This window comes from Sus scrofa, chromosome 4 (assembly GCF_000003025.6).
Source record: "Sus scrofa isolate TJ Tabasco breed Duroc chromosome 4, Sscrofa11.1, whole genome shotgun sequence".
In the NCBI taxonomy this organism is placed as follows: Eukaryota; Metazoa; Chordata; class Mammalia; order Artiodactyla; family Suidae; genus Sus; species Sus scrofa.
The window spans coordinates 85,879,404-85,898,835 of record NC_010446.5 but is presented as its reverse complement, the minus strand read 5'-3'; the positions used below and the strand labels follow the sequence as shown (position 1 = coordinate 85,898,835).

At 42.1% G+C, this 19,432-nt stretch overlaps 1 protein-coding gene across 5 annotated transcripts in view; it reads left to right on the top strand.

Annotated features, from left to right (window-relative positions):
* Positions 1-19,432, top strand: part of PBX1 (PBX homeobox 1) — a 345,739-nt gene that overhangs the window by 271,493 nt on the left and 54,814 nt on the right. For 3 of the 5 annotated variants that reach the window (XM_005655372.3, XM_003355078.4, XM_013988079.2), the window contains 2 exons: positions 4,727-4,839; positions 6,181-6,270. In XM_005655372.3, coding sequence (XP_005655429.1) covers positions 4,727-4,839; positions 6,181-6,270 — 203 coding nt within the window. The remainder of the gene's footprint in view (positions 1-4,726; positions 4,840-6,180; positions 6,271-19,432) is intronic. The other 2 variants (XM_005655374.3, XM_001927886.6) reach the window with 1 other exon arrangement.

Below are 19,432 nucleotides of genomic sequence, written 5' to 3'. Positions count from 1 at the left end.
GCTTTTGTGTGAAGAGCCATACTTTAGTGTCTTTATTTAGGCCATGTCCAAATATTCCTATTTGTTGATATGAGCCTGGCCTCCTATTTCCTTAAGCATAATTCATGAAAATCACGTAGGGCTGGGGCCTGTGGGGAATTAGCAAGCATTTAGAGATACTTGGCATACTTCATATTTCACACCAGCAAGTTGGGCAAAATGGATGGAGAAAGGAGGAAAAATAGAAGGAAAACAAGAAAATTAAGTTTGGGGGAAAAAAGAGTAAAAATGGGGACCAGTTATAACTCTGGGTCCGTAATTCTTCTGGAAGGACCTAAAGTGAAACCTTCTCAATTTCCTATTTTTGATGAGATTATAAAAGAAGAGTTAATATCTTAGAAAAATAGGGCCCTTTTAGGAAGGTTGGGTTATCTTTTTGGAAGGTTAGAGAACATTTCCACATCCAAGAAGAAAGAAATTGGCTGTGTGTTACAGATATTTTCTGTGGCATAGCCTCAACATTGGTATCTTATCAGAATCTGTGATTAGCTAAGTAACCTCTGGTTTTTTGAGACTCAGAGCTCCCGGATTTGAATTCTCTTACTTAGTTATATGTGTGTGTGTGTCAAGGACAACAGCAGATTCTGCCATGACAATTCTTCCTCTGACACCAGTTAGTCAGCAGCAGCCTTTTTACATATTCTGATTATACCCCTAATAGGAGGTTTGGTGGTTTTCTGGATTGGTGGAAGATTATCATGTTAAAACCTCTGGACATTGGCTCTCTAAGAGAAGTTTATGAAGATTACACAGAGTTAGAAAGGAGGTAACACATCCAGAGACTATTTATTAAAACCAAGTGAAAGAATTTATCCTAAGTGATGTTTTAGGCTGTGTTCTTTCTTCCTTTGTTTCTCCCCTTAATTTCTAAATAGAAAGTGAAAACACCGGCCCCCTGGGATTGGAACCCTAGAACCTGGACGTGCATACCTGCTAGAGGGATTTCACATTGAACCAGACAACTGTCCCTCTTGTACTTTGCCCTGAGTAGAAAGTAACAGTGATTTTTCAATTTGGAAGGGAAGAATCGTGGAAAATAGAGAGGCAAGCATGACCTGATTAAGCCTCTCTGGAGCAAAGAGGCTCTTTGAGCCTCCAAATGGTATGGAAGTCCAGTCTGATCAGTCTGGCCACCTAATCTATGTGGAGCCTTGATTTCTAAACTGAAGAAATTAAGGCAATATTTGCCATCCATCTGTTTCATAAAAATGTTGTATTAATGAGCTGATACTTTTAAACACCTTGAGTTCCTTAGGAAGAAAAAGTAAATTCACTCTTGTTCTGGGTCATTGGTCCTCAATGGGGATAAACTTGCACCCCAGGGGGGAATTTTTGGTTAGCACGTTGTGGGGGTTGTTTGCTACTGGCATCCGTTGGATGTGGTTGACCATCCTGCAATATGTACAGCATCCCCCGCCTCCACCACCAACAAAGAATTATCTGTCCCCAAGTATCAATAGTGCCGAGGTCAAGAAACCCTGCTCTAGGTTTAGATTTTATCATTAACATTCTATTTTTTGGATTTTAAAGTTAACTGAATTTTTTTTTTCCTGAACAAATTTAATTCTCTCAGAGACTCTTTAGAGTAGAAATAGAGCATTCAGGAAATTGTGTTATAAAAATGGATGTTAACACATCTACACGTTGTCGTGTTTGCGTAAGCAAATGCATCAGAATCTTTAGATGATCCATTACTTCTCCTCTGTCTAGTTAAGTGCAAATTTAGCTTTGTACCTGCCCCCATATGTCTGGATTACAGTTTAAATGAGCCATTTGTCTCCTTTCCCAAGCCAAATTCAGAACCTTTAAATGGCAAGCGCCTCTTAAAATGTGCTTCTGGTAATTACTAATTACCTTATAGCCACCTGCTATAGGTAAGGTTACCAGGTAAGGTTCCTGGTCAGCAAACCAGGTCATTCTGGGTTAGTTCTTTGAGACTTCCATAGCACCTCCAAGAGAGCCCACCTACTAACTGTCTATGAATCACATCCTCCCCAGCTTAAGTTCTTTCCAACTTCCAGTGCCAATTGAAGAATATGTCTTCCCCTCATTATTTAGATTTTTGTGTGGACTTGTGTCTGCTTTATTTTGATATCAGTGGCACCTGGTCTCTTCCCTGAGTGGAATCACTGCCTCTAGATACTTATCAGAGGGTCAGAAGCCATGGCAGTGTTGGACATGGGTGTACAGAGACAATGAAGTGCTGAAACAGCACAGCCAAGAGCCCAGGGATTCTTCCTGCAATTACTGCTGTGATTCAAATGCATTTGTACATGAGGTGCATTGATATGCGCATATTTATCTCTATGTACATGAGGCAGCCAGACATATTTACAGTTTATCTATGCACATGTATTTTAAAAATCATCTGTGTCAATTGCAGTGTATATCTTGTAAATGGCCCACTTCCGTGCCTTCATGGTCCCATGGATGCCGTGTTAACTTGGCGTCCGTGTAGTCCTTTTGGGGGTTTCACCCCTTTCTCAGTTGGTGAACTAATTTCCAATAAGCCATCAACCAAGCATTTAGAGTGTATGTTTATTACATGGTATTTGATTGGGAGAGAAATAGAATACCTGGGCTTCAAACTGAACACTCTGAGCAGGGGGAAAATCTGATATCCTATCAACAATATAATTGGGTTCTTAGCGCTGACAGTCCTTGGTTCTAATGGCATTTAAATGTAAGTGTGTGTTGTAATACTTATTATAAAATGGCTTTCAATATTTTGGCGATATTACTGTGGTTGAAAGAGATTTGAAGGCTATAACTAGGACATAGAAGCCTGGGTCTTGTATATCTTAACATAAGAGGGTGATCTTTGCTACACACCACTTCACCCACATGTCGGGGAGAACAGTTTGAAAGATTGGTACCACGTTACTTGAAGGAAGGTCCAAGTCAAAGCCTCCACCCACTGATTGGTGTCAGCCACACCTGGTCCAATTTTGGGCCTATTTTGCCTAAGACCCAACTTTTCAAATTCCTTTCAGATAAGCTAAACCGAGAAATGTGCTCCAGGTGAGACAGGACATGTTCCAGGGCTACAAAGATGTCACAGTTCTTTGGATGGTGCTTGGGTCATCCCCCAACCCCAAAAGAAAGCAGCCCTCCCCCACCACGCCCCTGCCACCCAAGAAGGAAGTAAGCACAGAGAACCCATTTATGTAGCAAAGTACTTAGCTACTTTGCATATGTTGGAACACCCCAAACAACAAAGCAAAATGGGGATGTTGCCCCAAGTTGTCCCCAAGTAAATTGTCCTTGAGTAAATCATTTGGTTCCTCTAAACTGCTCTTGCCTTGGAAAGATGAGGATACCATGGATAATTAGGCAGAAGGCAGAGTGTAGAAGTGGTTTGCTAGTTATGTGGTCTTACCTAGGAGCAAAAGAAGCCTTCTGTTCTGCTTAGCTGCAGCTCTTCACGTGGGGCGGGACAGTGCTCTAGGACAGCACAAACTCCCTATCTTGGGAGAAAAGAAAGGAAGTGTCAGAGCTGGGGCATGAATCACTGGTGGTTGATTCCACACGGATGCTGGCTGTCTCAGAATTCGAGGACAGCAGTGCAATTTGAGCAACACAGGGATGAAAACAATAGAGTGGAACTGACCTGGGTCCCTGAGGTCTCTCCTTTTCCAGGCTAACGTCATGTTTTAACCAAACCTTGCACGTTGAGCTTTCTTTCCTAATGCGCTGAGCTGCACGATGACTTCAGAATAATATCAAGCTTTTCCACCGCCTTGTGTTTAGGTTGAGGGTGGGCTAGGTTTACCACAGTGGAGCCAGTGGAACCCGGGTGGTGCGTCTCCAGGCTAACTCTCTGAGGGAAAGCTTCACTAGGAGGTGAAAGCAGGTGGTTACCTGCTCTTCTGGAGGCCCATTTATTATGTTATTATTATTATTACTGTTATTGTTATCATCATTATTATCAGCACTTCGTATTTCATACATGCTTAAGAATTCCTGGCCCATTTTCTATCTCATCTTCCTCCAGAATGGCAGGTAGCAGAAAGAGCATATTATCCTCCCATGTTTTTGTAGTCCTTGTGGCTCTCTTGGACTGTTTGCCACCCAGTAGGGAACTTCACCTTCTTTCTAGAAATAGAAATGCCAGCGGACAGGGCCAGCCCTAATGTGGGACATTGCCTTCATGCCCCCCCCAACTCCCTGCAGGTGCTACTCCCACGTGACAGCAGATGAGGGTGGCAATGGCTTATTTAGAATCCAGTGCCCATCATGGAGAGAGATGCACCCAAAGAGCTCATGAGCCCATCATGGTAGCAGGAGTATCATTGACCAGCCTGTATCCTCCACCTTTCCGTCCTCCAGTCAGTCCTAGAACTTTAGAGGCATGAAAGAGAAAGATCCTGAGTCTTGGAGACTGTTTTCCATCCAAATAGACCAAGCTGAGAAGAGTAAATGTTTCCTTTCTCAGCTCGAAGTCGCCAAGGGGAAGCCATCCAATGGCAACTTGCAGCAAGATGTGGCTTCAGATAACATGAATGATATGCACCCTTTATTGCTTGCTCTGTTCTTCATGCTACTAACCAGACTCTGTTGATGTTGTTTTTATTTTAGTTTTTATTTGGGGGGTTGCTTTGCATGTCATGCTTCCTCTTGGCTGTTAGTTGCGGGGGTTGAGCCTTTTCCTTTCTGTGATTCAGGTGCCTCACTCTTTCCTTTCCAGGTTCTTCCAGTTCTTTTAACATGTCAAACTCTGGAGATTTGTTCATGAGCGTGCAGTCACTCAATGGGGATTCTTACCAAGGGGCCCAGGTTGGAGCCAACGTGCAATCACAGGTAGGGACCCAGCCAATGTGCCACCAGGTGAATGCCTTAGAGTCCAGGAGCCCTCAGTCGGATTGGCACTTCCTGCTTCTGTTCAGAGAGAGAGAGGAACAGAGACAAAGACAGAGAGAGATGTAGGAACCAAACCTTACCAACAACCAAACCAGAACAAAGACAACCGTGGTCATGGGGAATCTTGTTCACACTTTGTGAACGTGTTTGGCTCTGGCTTGTCAATCACAGTAGGAGAGCAGGAGAGGAGCAGGCCCAGGGTGAGGTGACTGAGGCCAGGCACGTGAACCCAGTGTATTTGCTCACGTAAGGGAAAGGGAGGATGAGTCCCATCCATCAGCTCACTTTCCAGGTCTCTCTCTTGTTTGTTGGTTTTCCACTCTCAATATTTGCCCAGTATGGAGGTCATTAATGAGTAAGCACATACCTTAGTGTTTCATGGTTTCATTTTAACCTTTAAAAACCAACCCAGCCAAGGCTGACTAAACGCATCTTCTCAGTCATCCTTGAGGTCAAGGGACTTGGGTTTCTGGTGATGATGAGTCTAAATCCTCACTGGCAAACAAAAATCAAGCATGCGGTGTAAACCCTCAGTGCTCCTTAGTAAGTAAGCAGCTCGCCTTCGCGATGGCTCAGAAGCCATCTTCCTGTGTCAGCACACAGCCTGATGTGACAGGGTGAAATAGTGTGCTTGGGGTCTGAGCCATGCCCAGCCAGGATCCCACCCTACATGGGCAACAGGAAGCATTATGTGCCTGGAATAGACCAACCGGCTGGTGGTTCAGCACCCCCTGGCTCAGGAAACATTGCCTGGAAACAAATTTGAGGAGATATGGTCAGACTTTGGTCAAATGACTAAACCGGCCTTCATTTAAGTCCTCAGAAAGACAGCGTTAGTCACACACGGCTCTCTCTGTGAGCTGGCTGGCCGAGCCCCTGTACCCAGAACCGTGACTTCTGTAGGATCCCCAGCAAAAGAAGTTATATGGGCTGATCTGGAAGGAAAGGAAAATCTCTTCACTCCCCCGACCCTAACTCCCACCCCATCACCCGGTCCCTGCCATCTCATGCAGCAGTGTTGAATTTGTTTCAGTGTTGGGAATCCCAGCCTTCTTTTGCCAACCGTTTTACTGTCTTGCTTACTGAACTCAGAAAGGATATGGATTCGGCACAGAGAGAGGCCCAGCCTCCTCCTAACGGTTCCTTTCCCAGGAAGAACATCTCCGATGATGATTGCATTAATTTGGCACAGCCAAATGGTAGCCTGTGTGATGATGCTCTGCCTCCCCTCCCCCACGTCACCCTGACTAATTTCCTCTCTGTTGTTGTTCATCTGTTTAGGTGGATACCCTTCGCCATGTTATCAGCCAGACAGGAGGATACAGTGACGGACTCGCAGCCAGTCAGATGTACAGTCCGCAGGGCATCAGTGTAAGAAAACAAGGCTCTCCCCCCGCCACCCTTTGTTTTTATTCTATCACTACCAATTATTTCAAAGCCATAGGGCTCAGAATGCCACTTAGTAGGACTTATCTTAGCTTTCCGGTCACCTAGTTTCTTGTTTCTGTATCGGTCATGCCATCGGCAGCATTCTACCCTCAAAAAAAAGTGGCGATTGGGCAGGCTTCATGCAGGCAGCTGGCGTCTAGCGCTGTCAGACACGATCAGTGTTTGCATGGCACCTGCGGCCACATGCGTTCAGCTGAGAGGGGCTGCTAAACAGGTGACACCTAGTACAACAGTGGTAGGAAATGTCGCCATAAGCGGGGGCCTGGGAACCTGGGGAGGAAAACCAGTAGCCCAAATCCATTGCATCCAGGTCTGTGGTCTTTCAAAAATAAATAAACCTTTCTCCAGTCTAAGGATGATTAAAAAAAATTAACACAGCGGCTGGGTATGTTGAAGGAATGAGGAGGGGTGCAGACCATCTTCTACTTGTTCTTGGGTGTGCTGGCGGCTCCTGACTAGCATGAAAATTCATAGCGACAAGCTATGTCGCACAGAGTGAAATCGATCAGACAGACACAAGGAGAACCGAGTGTAGATTTGGGACAGCAATCCAACTTGATTTCTCAGATCAATCGTCCGCTATCTCAGCAGCGGTGACAGCAAGCTGGGACAAGAGGGCAGCCTGGAAAAGGAGGCTGTTCTTTAGATCAGGGGTGGTTTCCTGGGCTTTTAGAGGTCATAAGATGCTCCAGTAGAACTGTTGGCTCAGAACTCTCAAAGAAAACTGTAACTGGGTGATGGTGAGAATTTCCTCATTGCTTCTGTGGTTAGGATTGAAATAGACTGGGGATGGGAGGAAGGAAAGGTAGGCATAGTGTATTAATAGAACCCTAGCCTATAAGGATGAGGTTTAGCATCTGCGATGAAACGGGTGATAGTGTCTTCAACTCTGCAATGATGAGACCATACATGAGGATGGCCAGACTGGAAGGAAGCAAGAAAATAATACCAGCTGTTTCATTAGATGAGGAGTGGTTGGAAGAATTAGGAATTCCTAGCCTATTAAAGACGAGGTTTGGCTGGTAAGTAGTGGTATGAGAGATGCTGTCATCTGTGAGAGAGATTGGATTCATGGTGCAGGATCTATAGAGGGTAGGATATAGGATAGATCACTGAGTAGAAGATTTGGAGAAACAGATTTCACCTGAATATTTGAAGAGTCTTTCTTAGAATTGTCCAAAGAGGGAGTTCCTGTTGTGCCACAGCGGAAATGAATCCAGCTAGTATCCATGAGGACGTGGGTTTGATCCCTGGCCTTGCTCAGTGGGTTAACGATCTGGCACGGCATTGCCGTGAGCTGTGGTGTAGCTCGCAGATGTGGCTCGGATCCCAAGTCGCTGTGGCTGTGGCGTAGGCCCACGGCTACATCTCCGATTCAGCCCCTAGCCTGGAAACATCCATGTGCCACAGGTGTGACCCTAAAAAAACAAACAAATTTAAAAAATGAAAAAGAATTATCCAAAGAAGAGATCCACTGCCTCTGGAAGCTAAGAATCCCCCATCATTGGAGTGTTCAGACATGGTTGGCTAACTACTTGGTAAGGATATTGTTGAAGGGAGGGAGTGTGTTGGTGACTTTTAAGGCCCCTTCCAGTGAGGATTTCTTTCTTTTCTACCTTCCTCAGGCAGAATATCCTCTAAGTTCATTTACTATTTATCAAGGTCCATTCTGGGAGCGAGCGAGGGAGGAAGGGAGGTCAAAGCTGACCCTGTTAATCATGCTCTGGGCAACTGTACCACTTTTTTAGAAAGAATTTCCAGAGCAGAGGGATTTTTTTCCCCCTTCTTGTGCTTATACTAATTATCATTCCTGTATTAATGGCTGACTTGCCAGACGTCTGCTTGGAAAAATCCAAGATACTGTGGTGGAGAATTATGTTCTCAAAAATGGATTCCACGTGAACGAAGTTGGTCTGCGTTTGTAGGAGGGGATTTCAAGCACATAGGTGTTTATGCATTGCCTGAATCTTTTAGAGCTAGAAGATAGATCTTTCCAGAAAAAAAAAAAAAAAAAAAGCTTTGTTCTGTATGTAAGTGGAAGAGAGGAACATGAGGAAAGCAGGAGTGTGCGGAGATGAGGATGTGGGCACACTCCGAAAGAGAACTGAAGAAAGTCTACACGACCGGGCTGACGGTTCTGCTCTTTGGCATCTTTTCTTTCCTAATTGGGTAGCACAGGAGAGAGTGGCACTCAGACTCTGGGGTGGTGGTGGGGGGAGGGGAGGTGGTCGACTTTGGCCCCTATGACGTCATCTGGTGGGCTGGGAATCATTTCTGAAATAGTGTAACCAAACATGTGCAGACAATTATATCTCATTACATAAGCCCACCACAAAAAGTGAGCTGGAAAATGCCACTTGAAAGAGTCTCTCATTTTACATTAATCCTCCACCCCCCACCCCCGGTACACTGTGTTTATTTTATTTCTGGGTCTTTAATAGGCAGGGTAAATGAATCAAAGGCTGCTCACGATATGGTCTGTTCTTGGCATATCAATTTTCGGTTTTGCCACCTGCAGGAGACAGAGCTTGCGAGATGTATTTTTAGCGAGTGGCACTCGATGCTGAGCCGTGTGCATGTGCAGAGAGAGAGGGGCTCTGGCTGCTAGGAGAAGAGAGAGAGCAAAGGAGGGAGACGAGAAGCGACAGGGACAGGAATGAAAGATTGGAGCCAAGGAGTAAAAATAAACAATTCTGAAACCCAAGGCAGCAAAGGAATTCCCAGCTGGGCTCTGGATTGTGTTTCATTCGGTGGGGGACAGTTTCTGGGCAGCCTTTACTCCCCTGACTGGGTTTTCACAGCACCCACAGCTTCATAGCCCACCAGCGTCTATTTTAAAGCCTGAAAAGTTCAGACCCTTTGCCTTGAACAAAAGCCCATGGAGTGAGAGGGTTGCAAGGTGTGGTGGTTAGAGCCGTGTGATGGGAGCTAGGAGACTGGTCCTGCTTGTGGCAGGCGTCACACACTGGTCTTTTAAAAGGGCACCAGTAATTCCCACCCTTAATACCTCCAGGGGTGGTATAGGGAAAATGGGAAAAGAGATAGGAAAGGGCTTGGCAAAGCATAAGTTGTTCCATGTGATTGCAGGATGAAGTGTCTAAGTGATGACTTTCTAACTTGACCTTTTTTCTCCTCGCGTGCGAGCGGTTTTCTCCATAGATAGTTCCTAGTGAGGCTAGCTTAGGACACAGTTGTCACTTTTTTCTCTTCAGATGGAAAGATAATGCTTTTGAAAAGGATATAGAGTTACGAAAGGCCTATGACCCCTTCCTTAGCCACCGTGAGCATTCAGTTATCCCTCCTTAAATACTTTGTTTCCTCAAATGACACTGGGCAATGCTTACTGTGTTTAGAGTGGCTCTAAGTAATTGGGAGAGGCAGGGAGAGGTCCTGTTGTGGCGCAGCGGAAACAAATCCGACTAGGAACCATGAGGTTGCAGGTTCGACCCCTAGGCTCGCTCAGTGGGTTAAGGATCTGGCATTGCTGTAACCTGTGGTGTAGGTCGAAGACGCGGCTCGGATCCTGCGTTGCTCTGTCTGTGGGGTAGGCCTGCAGCTGTAGCTCTGATTAGACCCCCTAGCCTGGGAACCTCCATATGCCTTGGGTGTGGCCCAAAAGAGCAAAAAAATAAAATAAATTAAAATACAATACAATAAAATAAATAAGTAATGGAGGGGGATTATTTCCCTCCTCTGTCAATCCGACAGACTTAGAGATTGCTTAACTCTCACATCCACTCTTTCCTTTCCCTTCCCATGCCACCATCCTCCTTCTAGAAATAGTTCATTAGCTAGGCTATTGTGATTGTTTCCTAGTGACTATTACTGCCTGTAGTATCTCCTTTCGCCTGTCACACATCCCCTGAATTGTGTCATTCCTTGTCCAAAAGTCAAAAGCACCTCTCTACTGCCCACCTAAGCAAGTTCAGTCCCTGAGTCTGGCATTCAGAGTCTTCCACACTCTGGCCCCATCCTTCCACCTCCTTCTATCATCCGATAACCTTTGGATGCCAAGCAGTGTGGTCAGCTCGCCTTTACCTGTCTACTCACCTTCCCCTACATTCACTCATGTGTACGTCTGTGTAAATAGCCTTTCTTCCTGCACCACCTTTCCCATCCCAGCTTCCCCATCACACTCCACTCTTAAAGTCATGCTGACTCTCCCACTTCTAGCTCCTCCTTGCTGTCTCCCTCCTTCTCAGCCCTCCTTCCCCTCTTCTCTCCATTTGGTCACACACACTATTCTGCACTGCACGTATGTGCCCAGACCCGCTTAATCAGTCTTTGTGTCTTTCACTCCCAAATATGTTGGAATTTATTTAGTCCTAAAATACATACATTAGTTTCTCAAAACTAATGTTTGTTGAATGAATAAATCAGGTAAGAGAAGACAAGCTACCGCTGAATTTAAAAAAATAGCCATATCTTATACAATAGCTATCAAATATCTGGTAATGATTTTTATTTTTAATGTCTTCCTAATCTGTAAATAGCCTGTCTTTATCTTTCAAAGAGTTTCTTAAGTCTTTCTTTTCAGAAAAAGTTTCTAAACATTTTGACCAGTGCAGATTCTCTGAGAATAAGATTCATATCAGCATTAAATAGATGTAGTTAGTGGTGATAGTATCAAGTGAATTATCCCTTTGAATTCTTTAAAGCCTTCTTTCCTAAAAGAATCCCCTTAAAAACCTATTGATGGACAGGAGATCCCATTGTGGCTCAGTGGGTTAAGGACCTGACTACTATCCATGAGGATGTGGATTCCATCCCTGGTCTTGCTCATTGGGTTAAGGATCTGGCATTGCCACAAGCTGTAGGTCACATATGAGGCTTTGATCCCGCATTGCTGTGGCTGTGGCGTAGGCCTACAGCTGCAGCTCCAATTTGACCCCTAGCTGGGGAACTTCCATATGCTGTGGGTGCAGCCAAAAAAAGGGGAAAAAAAAAAAAAAAACCAACCCTCTTTGTGGGGTAGCCATCCACATTTCAAGAGAATATCACTTCTAATGGGGTGCTCACTGCTGTCTCTTCTAGACATGGGGGCAGAACCTGCGGGAACAAAGAGGGGAAAGGTAGCAACAACTTGAAGTCAGGAAGCTCCGATCCTTCTGGTGACTTTTCTTTTGGTGACTCTCTTCACCTCTGTATCATTGTTTCATCTATCAAATTTACCCAGTACACAAGCACTGAGGTCCTTTCAGCTCAGTAGTTCTGGAGTCCTACAAGGATGACCCTCAGTTCTTCCTGTTTACTCACAGGCTTCACTGTGGGCTCCCCTCTCTAGAAAACTCTTTCATTCAAGCTAGTCTGCGCCATCCTTTCTACTTCATCAGCTCCCCCTCCAGTTGTATCTGGAGGGAAGGAGGGAGAGCTTGCATTACATGAACTTCTCTCTGAATCCTCAGAGATGTGTGGTAGCAGAAAGCATTGTTCTTTCGGCTGAAGTAATTTATTTTTAATTATTTTAAAATGTGAGTTAAGGGAGTGAGTTCAGTTTGGCCACATCTTAAATGTTGATAGATACGCCTATAATATTTTTCCTATTCAAGAGTTTTCTTGAAAATGGAAATAAGGCATTAGTGTTCTCCCTATAAAGGCAAAGTGCCATTAATGTCAGCTTATGACAGAAAAATCTTATTGATTTTGCTTTGTGATAATTATAGTAGTGAGACAAGAGAGATGAGGCTTTGATCTTTGTAAACCATCACATACCTGTGTTTATTTTTGTTTTTGCTAGGCAAAGGGACAGAAGGACATTTAGTAAGAAAATAAACAAGATATAAATCATTGGGACAAAAATAGCAAACTATTTAAGTGGACACATTTCAGGCATGTGGATATCACAAAGGTTACTTGGTAACACTTGGCCACATGCCATCATTTTCCTTTTTTCTTAACTACTTCTGAGAAGCTGTCTTCCATTTAAAGTGTATGTTAATAAGATGTGGTCACATGTGGAACTGTTGGTCTGGGAAGTGAGGGTGATAATTAAAATCATATGTAGGTCTTTCAAAACTCACTTTAATTATACAAAGTTTTAATTCTTCTACCACGCTGAATGTGGATTTTAAAGATATTAAAACATATCCACATGTGCTCCCGGTTAGTTGGCTTTGGATACCAGTGAACAGCCCCAGCCTGGGGGGTAGTGGAAGTGAGGAAAGGCCTGAAGACAGTGAACCAATCTCTGCAGGTGTGAAGCCAGCGGTATAGAGTGGATGGACTCCTGCCTTCCAGAAACTTAGAGCCCAACTTTCTCTTAAGACAGAGCCAAAGGGAATCAGAGTTAAATCCCTTTAGTTTCTCACATGATGAGGCCTTTAAGCCTTAATACCATCTCAACTGAGCATTTGCAGCCAGAAAAGCATTCCACGTGAGCCCACAATAAAGAAGCAAAAAATTAAAAAAATTTTAAAATCCCAATATTATAATTTCATATGCTGTCCGTAGTTTTTCCCCCACTGCCAGGCTAAAGCCTTCAGGTACAGAAGATGAATGAAGCCAAATCATTCAACCGCATGTTTGTGTATTTATGCATTCATTCATTCATCCATTTATTCAATAAATATGTCATTAATAGCATTTTTGATTTTGGCGAATGAGACTATGCATCATAATATCTAGGTCAAGTTGGAGAAACCGTGATGCCAATCAAGACGTATTTTAACTTTGTCTCATTCAACACTTTGAGATCAGGTTTCCATTGTTGAAATACTGGAACAAAGAGGGCCAATCAGCTCTAGCTTAGAAGGGAATTTGAAATTAAGTACTATAGCAGAAGAGAGGTGTTCAAGACCAAAGAGCAATCGTTTGAGAAATCGACCCTGTTCCCCACAAAATAAAAGCCATATCATGGACTTAACAATAAAGTAAGTATCCTTTTATTGAGACTCCTCTTCTCTTTTTAGAAGTAGTCACAAAGGATTTTGTTGATCTCAAACCCAGTGATACAGTCACTCTGAATATTATCACGTTTATAGTGTGTGTTTATAGTTTATTCACTCATGCCATTCTTGGCCTGTGTGACTGTGGACTAGTCACTGACCCTTGGTGCGACTTCTTTCCTGAACTCTGAAAGTGATACTTGAGCTAGATGATGTCAAAGACCTCTTGCAGTATCATGCTCTACTTATAAACATGATGTTTTTCCATTCCCAAGGAAATACAGGAGGAGAGGAAATACTTCAAAGCTATAAGTAACAGGGAAATTCGTGAGTTTGGAAAGATTCCCATTTGTGACATGACAGTGATGCCATGCTGTTTTTATTGGAGTTGATGTCCATTTGGGCCCACATGTGTCCTTCCAGCCATGCTGTCCTTGGGCTAGGGTCTGGCCATTTATTCCAGACTCAAGTTGTTCCTGCCTTCAGCTCTATAAAGAAAACAAAAATCACAATCTCAAAAAGGCAGTTGGTGTTTGTGGTGGCTCCTGAGGGTGGCATGGCCCCTTTAGACCTCAGTAAGTATTAAGTGAATTATACTGGCTGAATTTAGTTGTGGGGAAAGTTAGCATTGATTTGAGAAGATGGCCCTCTTCTTGCCTTCTTGGAAGGAGTTCCATATTCTTAGATAAGCATATTTTCAGATAAAATATTAGACTTATTTTTAAGAAAATCCAATTGTTACTTTTAAACTTGGTATGCTTTAAAAATCTCTACTTATTCCTGGCTCTAATTGAATTTGGGGATATTCTTTTTGCATGTCTTTTTTATTTAGTATTTAGATCCCAAAATATTCTCCAATTTGACAGAGACATAAGGCAGAAGGCATGTTGAGTCTGGAACAACTAACCAGATAAGTAAAAATAAATGAATAACTACTTTATTCAACAAGTTTCTTAAGAACTTTCTGATATCCAGCACCAGCAGTGTGAATATCAATAGGACATGGTTCTTGAACTCTGTAAAGTCAAAGAAAGTTGGAAGGACTGAAAGTTACCTGGTCCAGTTGCCTGCTTCACTAAAAGGGAAAGACTACACCACCTATATATAGTCAATGTAATATTATTTTTAGAGAATTTGGTGAATGGCTTGTAGAGGAGGTATTTACATAATATTCCTATCAGCTGAAAATATGAGGTGCTTAATAGCATGGCTTGACATCTGCCATTCTTTTGTAGATTTGCAGAATGACTATACCTGGAACTGAAAAGCTGTTCTGGAACTAAAAAGAAATTTCTTACACTGGTGGAAATGTTCTATGTCAGTGCTGTCCTATAAGTTATCTATTAGCCACACGTGGCTATTGAGTACTTGAAATGTGGCTAATGTGACTAAGAAAGATTTGGGGTTAGTAGATGCAAACTATTGCATTGGGATTGGATAAGCAATGAGATCCTACTGTATAGCATAGGGAACTGTATCTAGTCACTTGTGATGGAGCATGCTGGAGGATAATGTGAGAAAAACAATTATATATATATGTATATATGTACACACACACACACACACATACACACACACACACACACGTGCCTGGGTCACTTTGCTGTACAGCAGAAATTGATAGAACATTGTAAATCAACTATAGTAGAAAAAAATCTTTAAAAAGAGAAAATGCATTTTTAATTGTATCTAATTTGAGTTAATTTAAATTGAAATAGCCACATGTGGCTAGTGGCTGCCATATTGGACATTACAGTTCTAGATGCCCTGCCAGTTGTTCAGTAGTCACTGTGGTAGTGTTAGAGCTATGACGCTGTGAAAATAGTGGACAGAAAGAGCACAGAAAGACAGGCTGCTTAAATAAGCCTCTCCTCATATAAATAGAACTCTATTAAAAATTTACCATGTGCAAGAAGTTAACTCAGATTAGCATAATAATGCACACTAAACAATGAAATAAGTTGGAGGAGGATTTAAAGTATAAATACCTACATTTATTAGAGTTCTATTTGCAGTAATTTCCAACACTGTCCACCACTGATTCATCTAACCTAATAATGTTTTAAGCCTAAGCCAGACATGGCTTTAACCTCATCTGAATTGAAACCTTTCTTTATGCCTCAAAACTCCTGGGTCTTAGAGGGGTCCCCTCTGTTCAGATCCCCAGGTGACCCAAGCCCTCTCTGTCAGCTCTGCTTAGATGTTCCTTCCTCCCTACAGGTCAGCATCTTTGGCCTTAGAAGGGAGCTTGAGACCAAGGCAGAATCTCTGCCCCACCCAGACTCAGATTTTTTTGTTTTGTTTTGTTTTTGTTTTTGCTTTTTAGGGCCACACCTGCAGCATATGGAAGTTCCCAGGCTAGGAGTCTAATCAGAGTTACAGCTGCCGGCCTACACCACAGCCACAGCAACACAGGATCCAAGCTGCATCTGCGACCTACGCCACAGCTCATGGAACACCAGATCCTTAACCCATTGAGCAAGGCCAGGGATCAAACTCAAATCCTCATGGATCCTAGTCTGGTTCGTTAACTCCTGAGCCACGAAGGAAACTCCCAAGTCAGACTCAGATTTTTAACCAGATCCTCTGGTGACTCTGATACACCTTGAGTTTGAGAAACTCTGGTCTAAAGCCTTTCAGTGCTGCCTAGGACTTACCTGAGAGGAGGAATTATGCTGCTATCTTTTCATTAACGGTACTACCTTTTACAATTTTCCCAACATTTTATTTTGAAGTTTTCAAAAATACAGAAAATTTAGAAGAATTTTCAGTGAAAGGTACCTGGATTCTGCCATTAATATTTTGTTCTTCTGGCTTGTATCCTCTATCCGTCTATCCATATCTGCATCCTTCTAGGTATCTCGCAGTCCATCTCATTTTTTTGATGCATTTCAAAGTAAATTGTAGACAACAGTGCACTTTCAGCTAAAGGAATATGACCAGTATGCAGATCATTAACTAGAGTCCAATATTTGTTTGCCATTTATTTCTCTTCTGAGGTAAAATTTTACACAATTAAATGTACAAACCATACATGTGCATTCTCTGTTTTGACAGGTGTAACATACTTGCATGTAAATGTACTACCCTTTACTTTCTTGTGTCTACCCCTTTCTCACAGTTTATAAAAACAAACAAAAAGGAGGGGAAAGGAAGACGGACAGGGTACCAAGTTATCCATGAAATAGTCTGTTCTTTTCCAACCTGTTAGATGATCCCCTCCCCCTCGCACCCCAGCTACTTCTCACCCCTTCACTCCCTCTTATAGCCAATCCCTGCTAAAAACGCTATTTAAAATTGACTAAGATGGTTTATTCTACATTTGCCTTAGGTTCTGACTTGATGTGTCTGCTTTTAAAGGAACTTTCGTATCCCTTTTCCATACTAGGAACTTTTGAAATATATGCAAATAGAAACTAATGATATTTGGAAATTAAATTATCGTATGATTTCCTTACTTGGAAGATACTCCATCTCTCCTCTTTTATCTTTTACCATGTCTCCCCCTATTTCCTCGAGCCTCCTTTAGCTTGAAGTCTAATTCATTTTTGGAGATCTCCCCCAAACTTCTACAAACCTCAGATGTTTCCAAGTCACAAACCTGTCTGAAATTTGTACTTTATTTCTGCTCAGGGAAGCGATCTATCCTGGGCGTGTGGAAGCCCAGCCTCAGCCGACCTGTAGACTGAGAGGCGACTTTGTAAGAGGATGAGGTTCTGACAAGGGAAGTTTCCGGTTCCCATCACCAGAGCTCAGGAGTTCTAGAGAGACCCAGCATAACCATTGAGGGCTCTGTGCCTTTTTAGAGAGGTCAAAAAACAACAGCACAACTAACTACGTGCTTGCAGTTCTGGGGGTAACTTGAGTCTCCACCAATCACCATACTAAGAATACTAACTCATAATAGTTAGTATGCATGCCATAATACAGACCCATATCTTTAGAAACATTCTCATCCCCATTTTGTGGATAAGAAAACAGAGACTCAGAGAGGTTAAGTAGTTTGCTGCATAACTAATAGCCATTCTGTGATAGAGCCAGTGTGTGGACCCAAGGCAGTCTTAACTCCAAAGCTTCTATTCTTTCCCTTTATCCAGATGGATCCTTGAACCTCTAATCTTTATGCTAAATGAAGGGAGGTGGCGAGAACATTAAGAGTAAGAATCCATTATATTTACTGGTCATAATACTCTGGAACCTGGCTGATATGGACAAGAACTACAAGAATTCTGCTGTGACTATTCTGCTATATATACTTACAGGGTAGCATATAGAAGGCTTAAGATTGGTTGGTTCTTTTATTAAAATTAAATCTAAAAATTATATACAAAGTCCTTACCCAGGTAAAGCTTACTCTCCACCACTATCGTGTCATACTTGGTTAGCCATCTTAGCCAGGGACATGAGAAAGAAGAGAGATTTTAAATCAAGTGTCTCTTGATTGAATGGCTCATTAAAATAGTTGGCAAGACTGCTCCAGGAATCTAGGTGTGAGATATCAATAAAGGTTTTTGTGGTTTTTTCTTTCTTAAATCTGGGGACAGTGAAATAGAAAAAGAGGAAAATTTTACCTGTTAACTTAATAGGGTGCACATGTTAAGTGCTGGTTTTAGAGGATGGAAGAACAGCATTGATGACACTAGGGCGTTAACTGTAGAAGTAACAGTTTTCCCTAGACCAGCAGAAAAGCTAAGAAGGAGCCACCTCACTTCACTGGGCGAAGACTTCCACCAAAGTGTTTTTGCTAACACTCAACATTTGGCATTTTTCATAATTAAACAAATAAAAATTTTAAAGAATGGGTTAGAAGAATAAGTGCAACAAGTTACAAGGATAAGATGAATAAAACTAGAAATTATTTTTTAAATAATTAAAAACTTATTTTTAAACATAATGACAAATATTAAATTAAAAGAGTCAGGAAATAAGAAAAAGAGAATTAGGAAGAAAGAATATACTAATGAACTACAAAGTAATGGAAGGATAAAAATGGCAGGAGGAGAGGATGAAATTGCATGTGAAATGGCAAAATGAAGGTTCAAAGTGATTAAGATACACAAGTAGTAAAGAGAAAAATAAAAACATAAAATAAGCTAGAATGAGTGGTTAAAATAAATAGCATCCGCTAAGAACGTACTTACAGAGATTATAAAGCAGCTCAAGTAGTAATAAAATAAGGAAGTGGTATAAAGCAGTAGATTAAAGAACAATTAAAAAACAATGAGGAGAAAATTAACAGGCTAAAATGACATTTAATAATTGTATTAAAAACTAACACTTATTGACTACTTCCCATGTGTTAGGCACTTTATATGCATTAACTTATTTAATTCAAGTTTATTAAAATAAGTAAGACATTCTAAAAACATAAACAAAAAAAATTTAGAGAGGAGTAAACCAGACATCAGAACAACAAAGTCTAAAGGTGAGAAAATTAGACCTACAGGTGTCAATTTTCACCCCCTATCTAGTGTGATAATTTTTGGTGTTGAGAATTGCAACGAACCTGCCCAGATACTTCTTCTCTAGATCACATGTTCTAGAAGTTCCTGGCACTATAAATGTTGGTTCTTGCCCTAGTAAGCTTGGCCTTTCCCAGAGACAATTGCTAGTGATTGAAAGTCTCAAGCAGTAGCCTCCACAGCCCAGAACCGGTGGCAGTGAGAAAACATCTCATAATCCTACCCATTTTACAGGATTTAGATCAGGGTTATCTTCTCCTAGTTCCTCCACACTGCACCTGCATAGTACTTAGTGTGCTGGGCTCAGAATGGGAGTTCTTCTCCAGTTCTTTCCTCTACTTCCTCTCAGCCCTAGGTTTCTGAAGAGGTGGATCCTCGTTTTAGTGATTGGTCTGTTCATTGATCTAGTTCTTCTCGATTGAGCTTTGTTGGGCTGTAAGTCTCTAGAAAGTTGTCCACTTCTTCTAGGTTGTCACATTTGTTGCATAAGTTCACAGTATTCTCATGTGGTTTTTCGTATTTCTGCAGTATCTGTTGTGATTTCTCCTTTTTCATTTCTAACTTTGTTTACTTGGGTTTTTTTCTCTCTTCTTGGTGAGTCTGGCCAGAGGTTTGTCAATTTTGTTTACCTTTCAAAGAACCAACTCTTGGTTTCATTGATTTTTTTTCTATTGCTGTTTTTTTTTTAATCTTTATTTTATTGATTTCCTCTCTGATCTTTATGATTTCCTTCCTTCT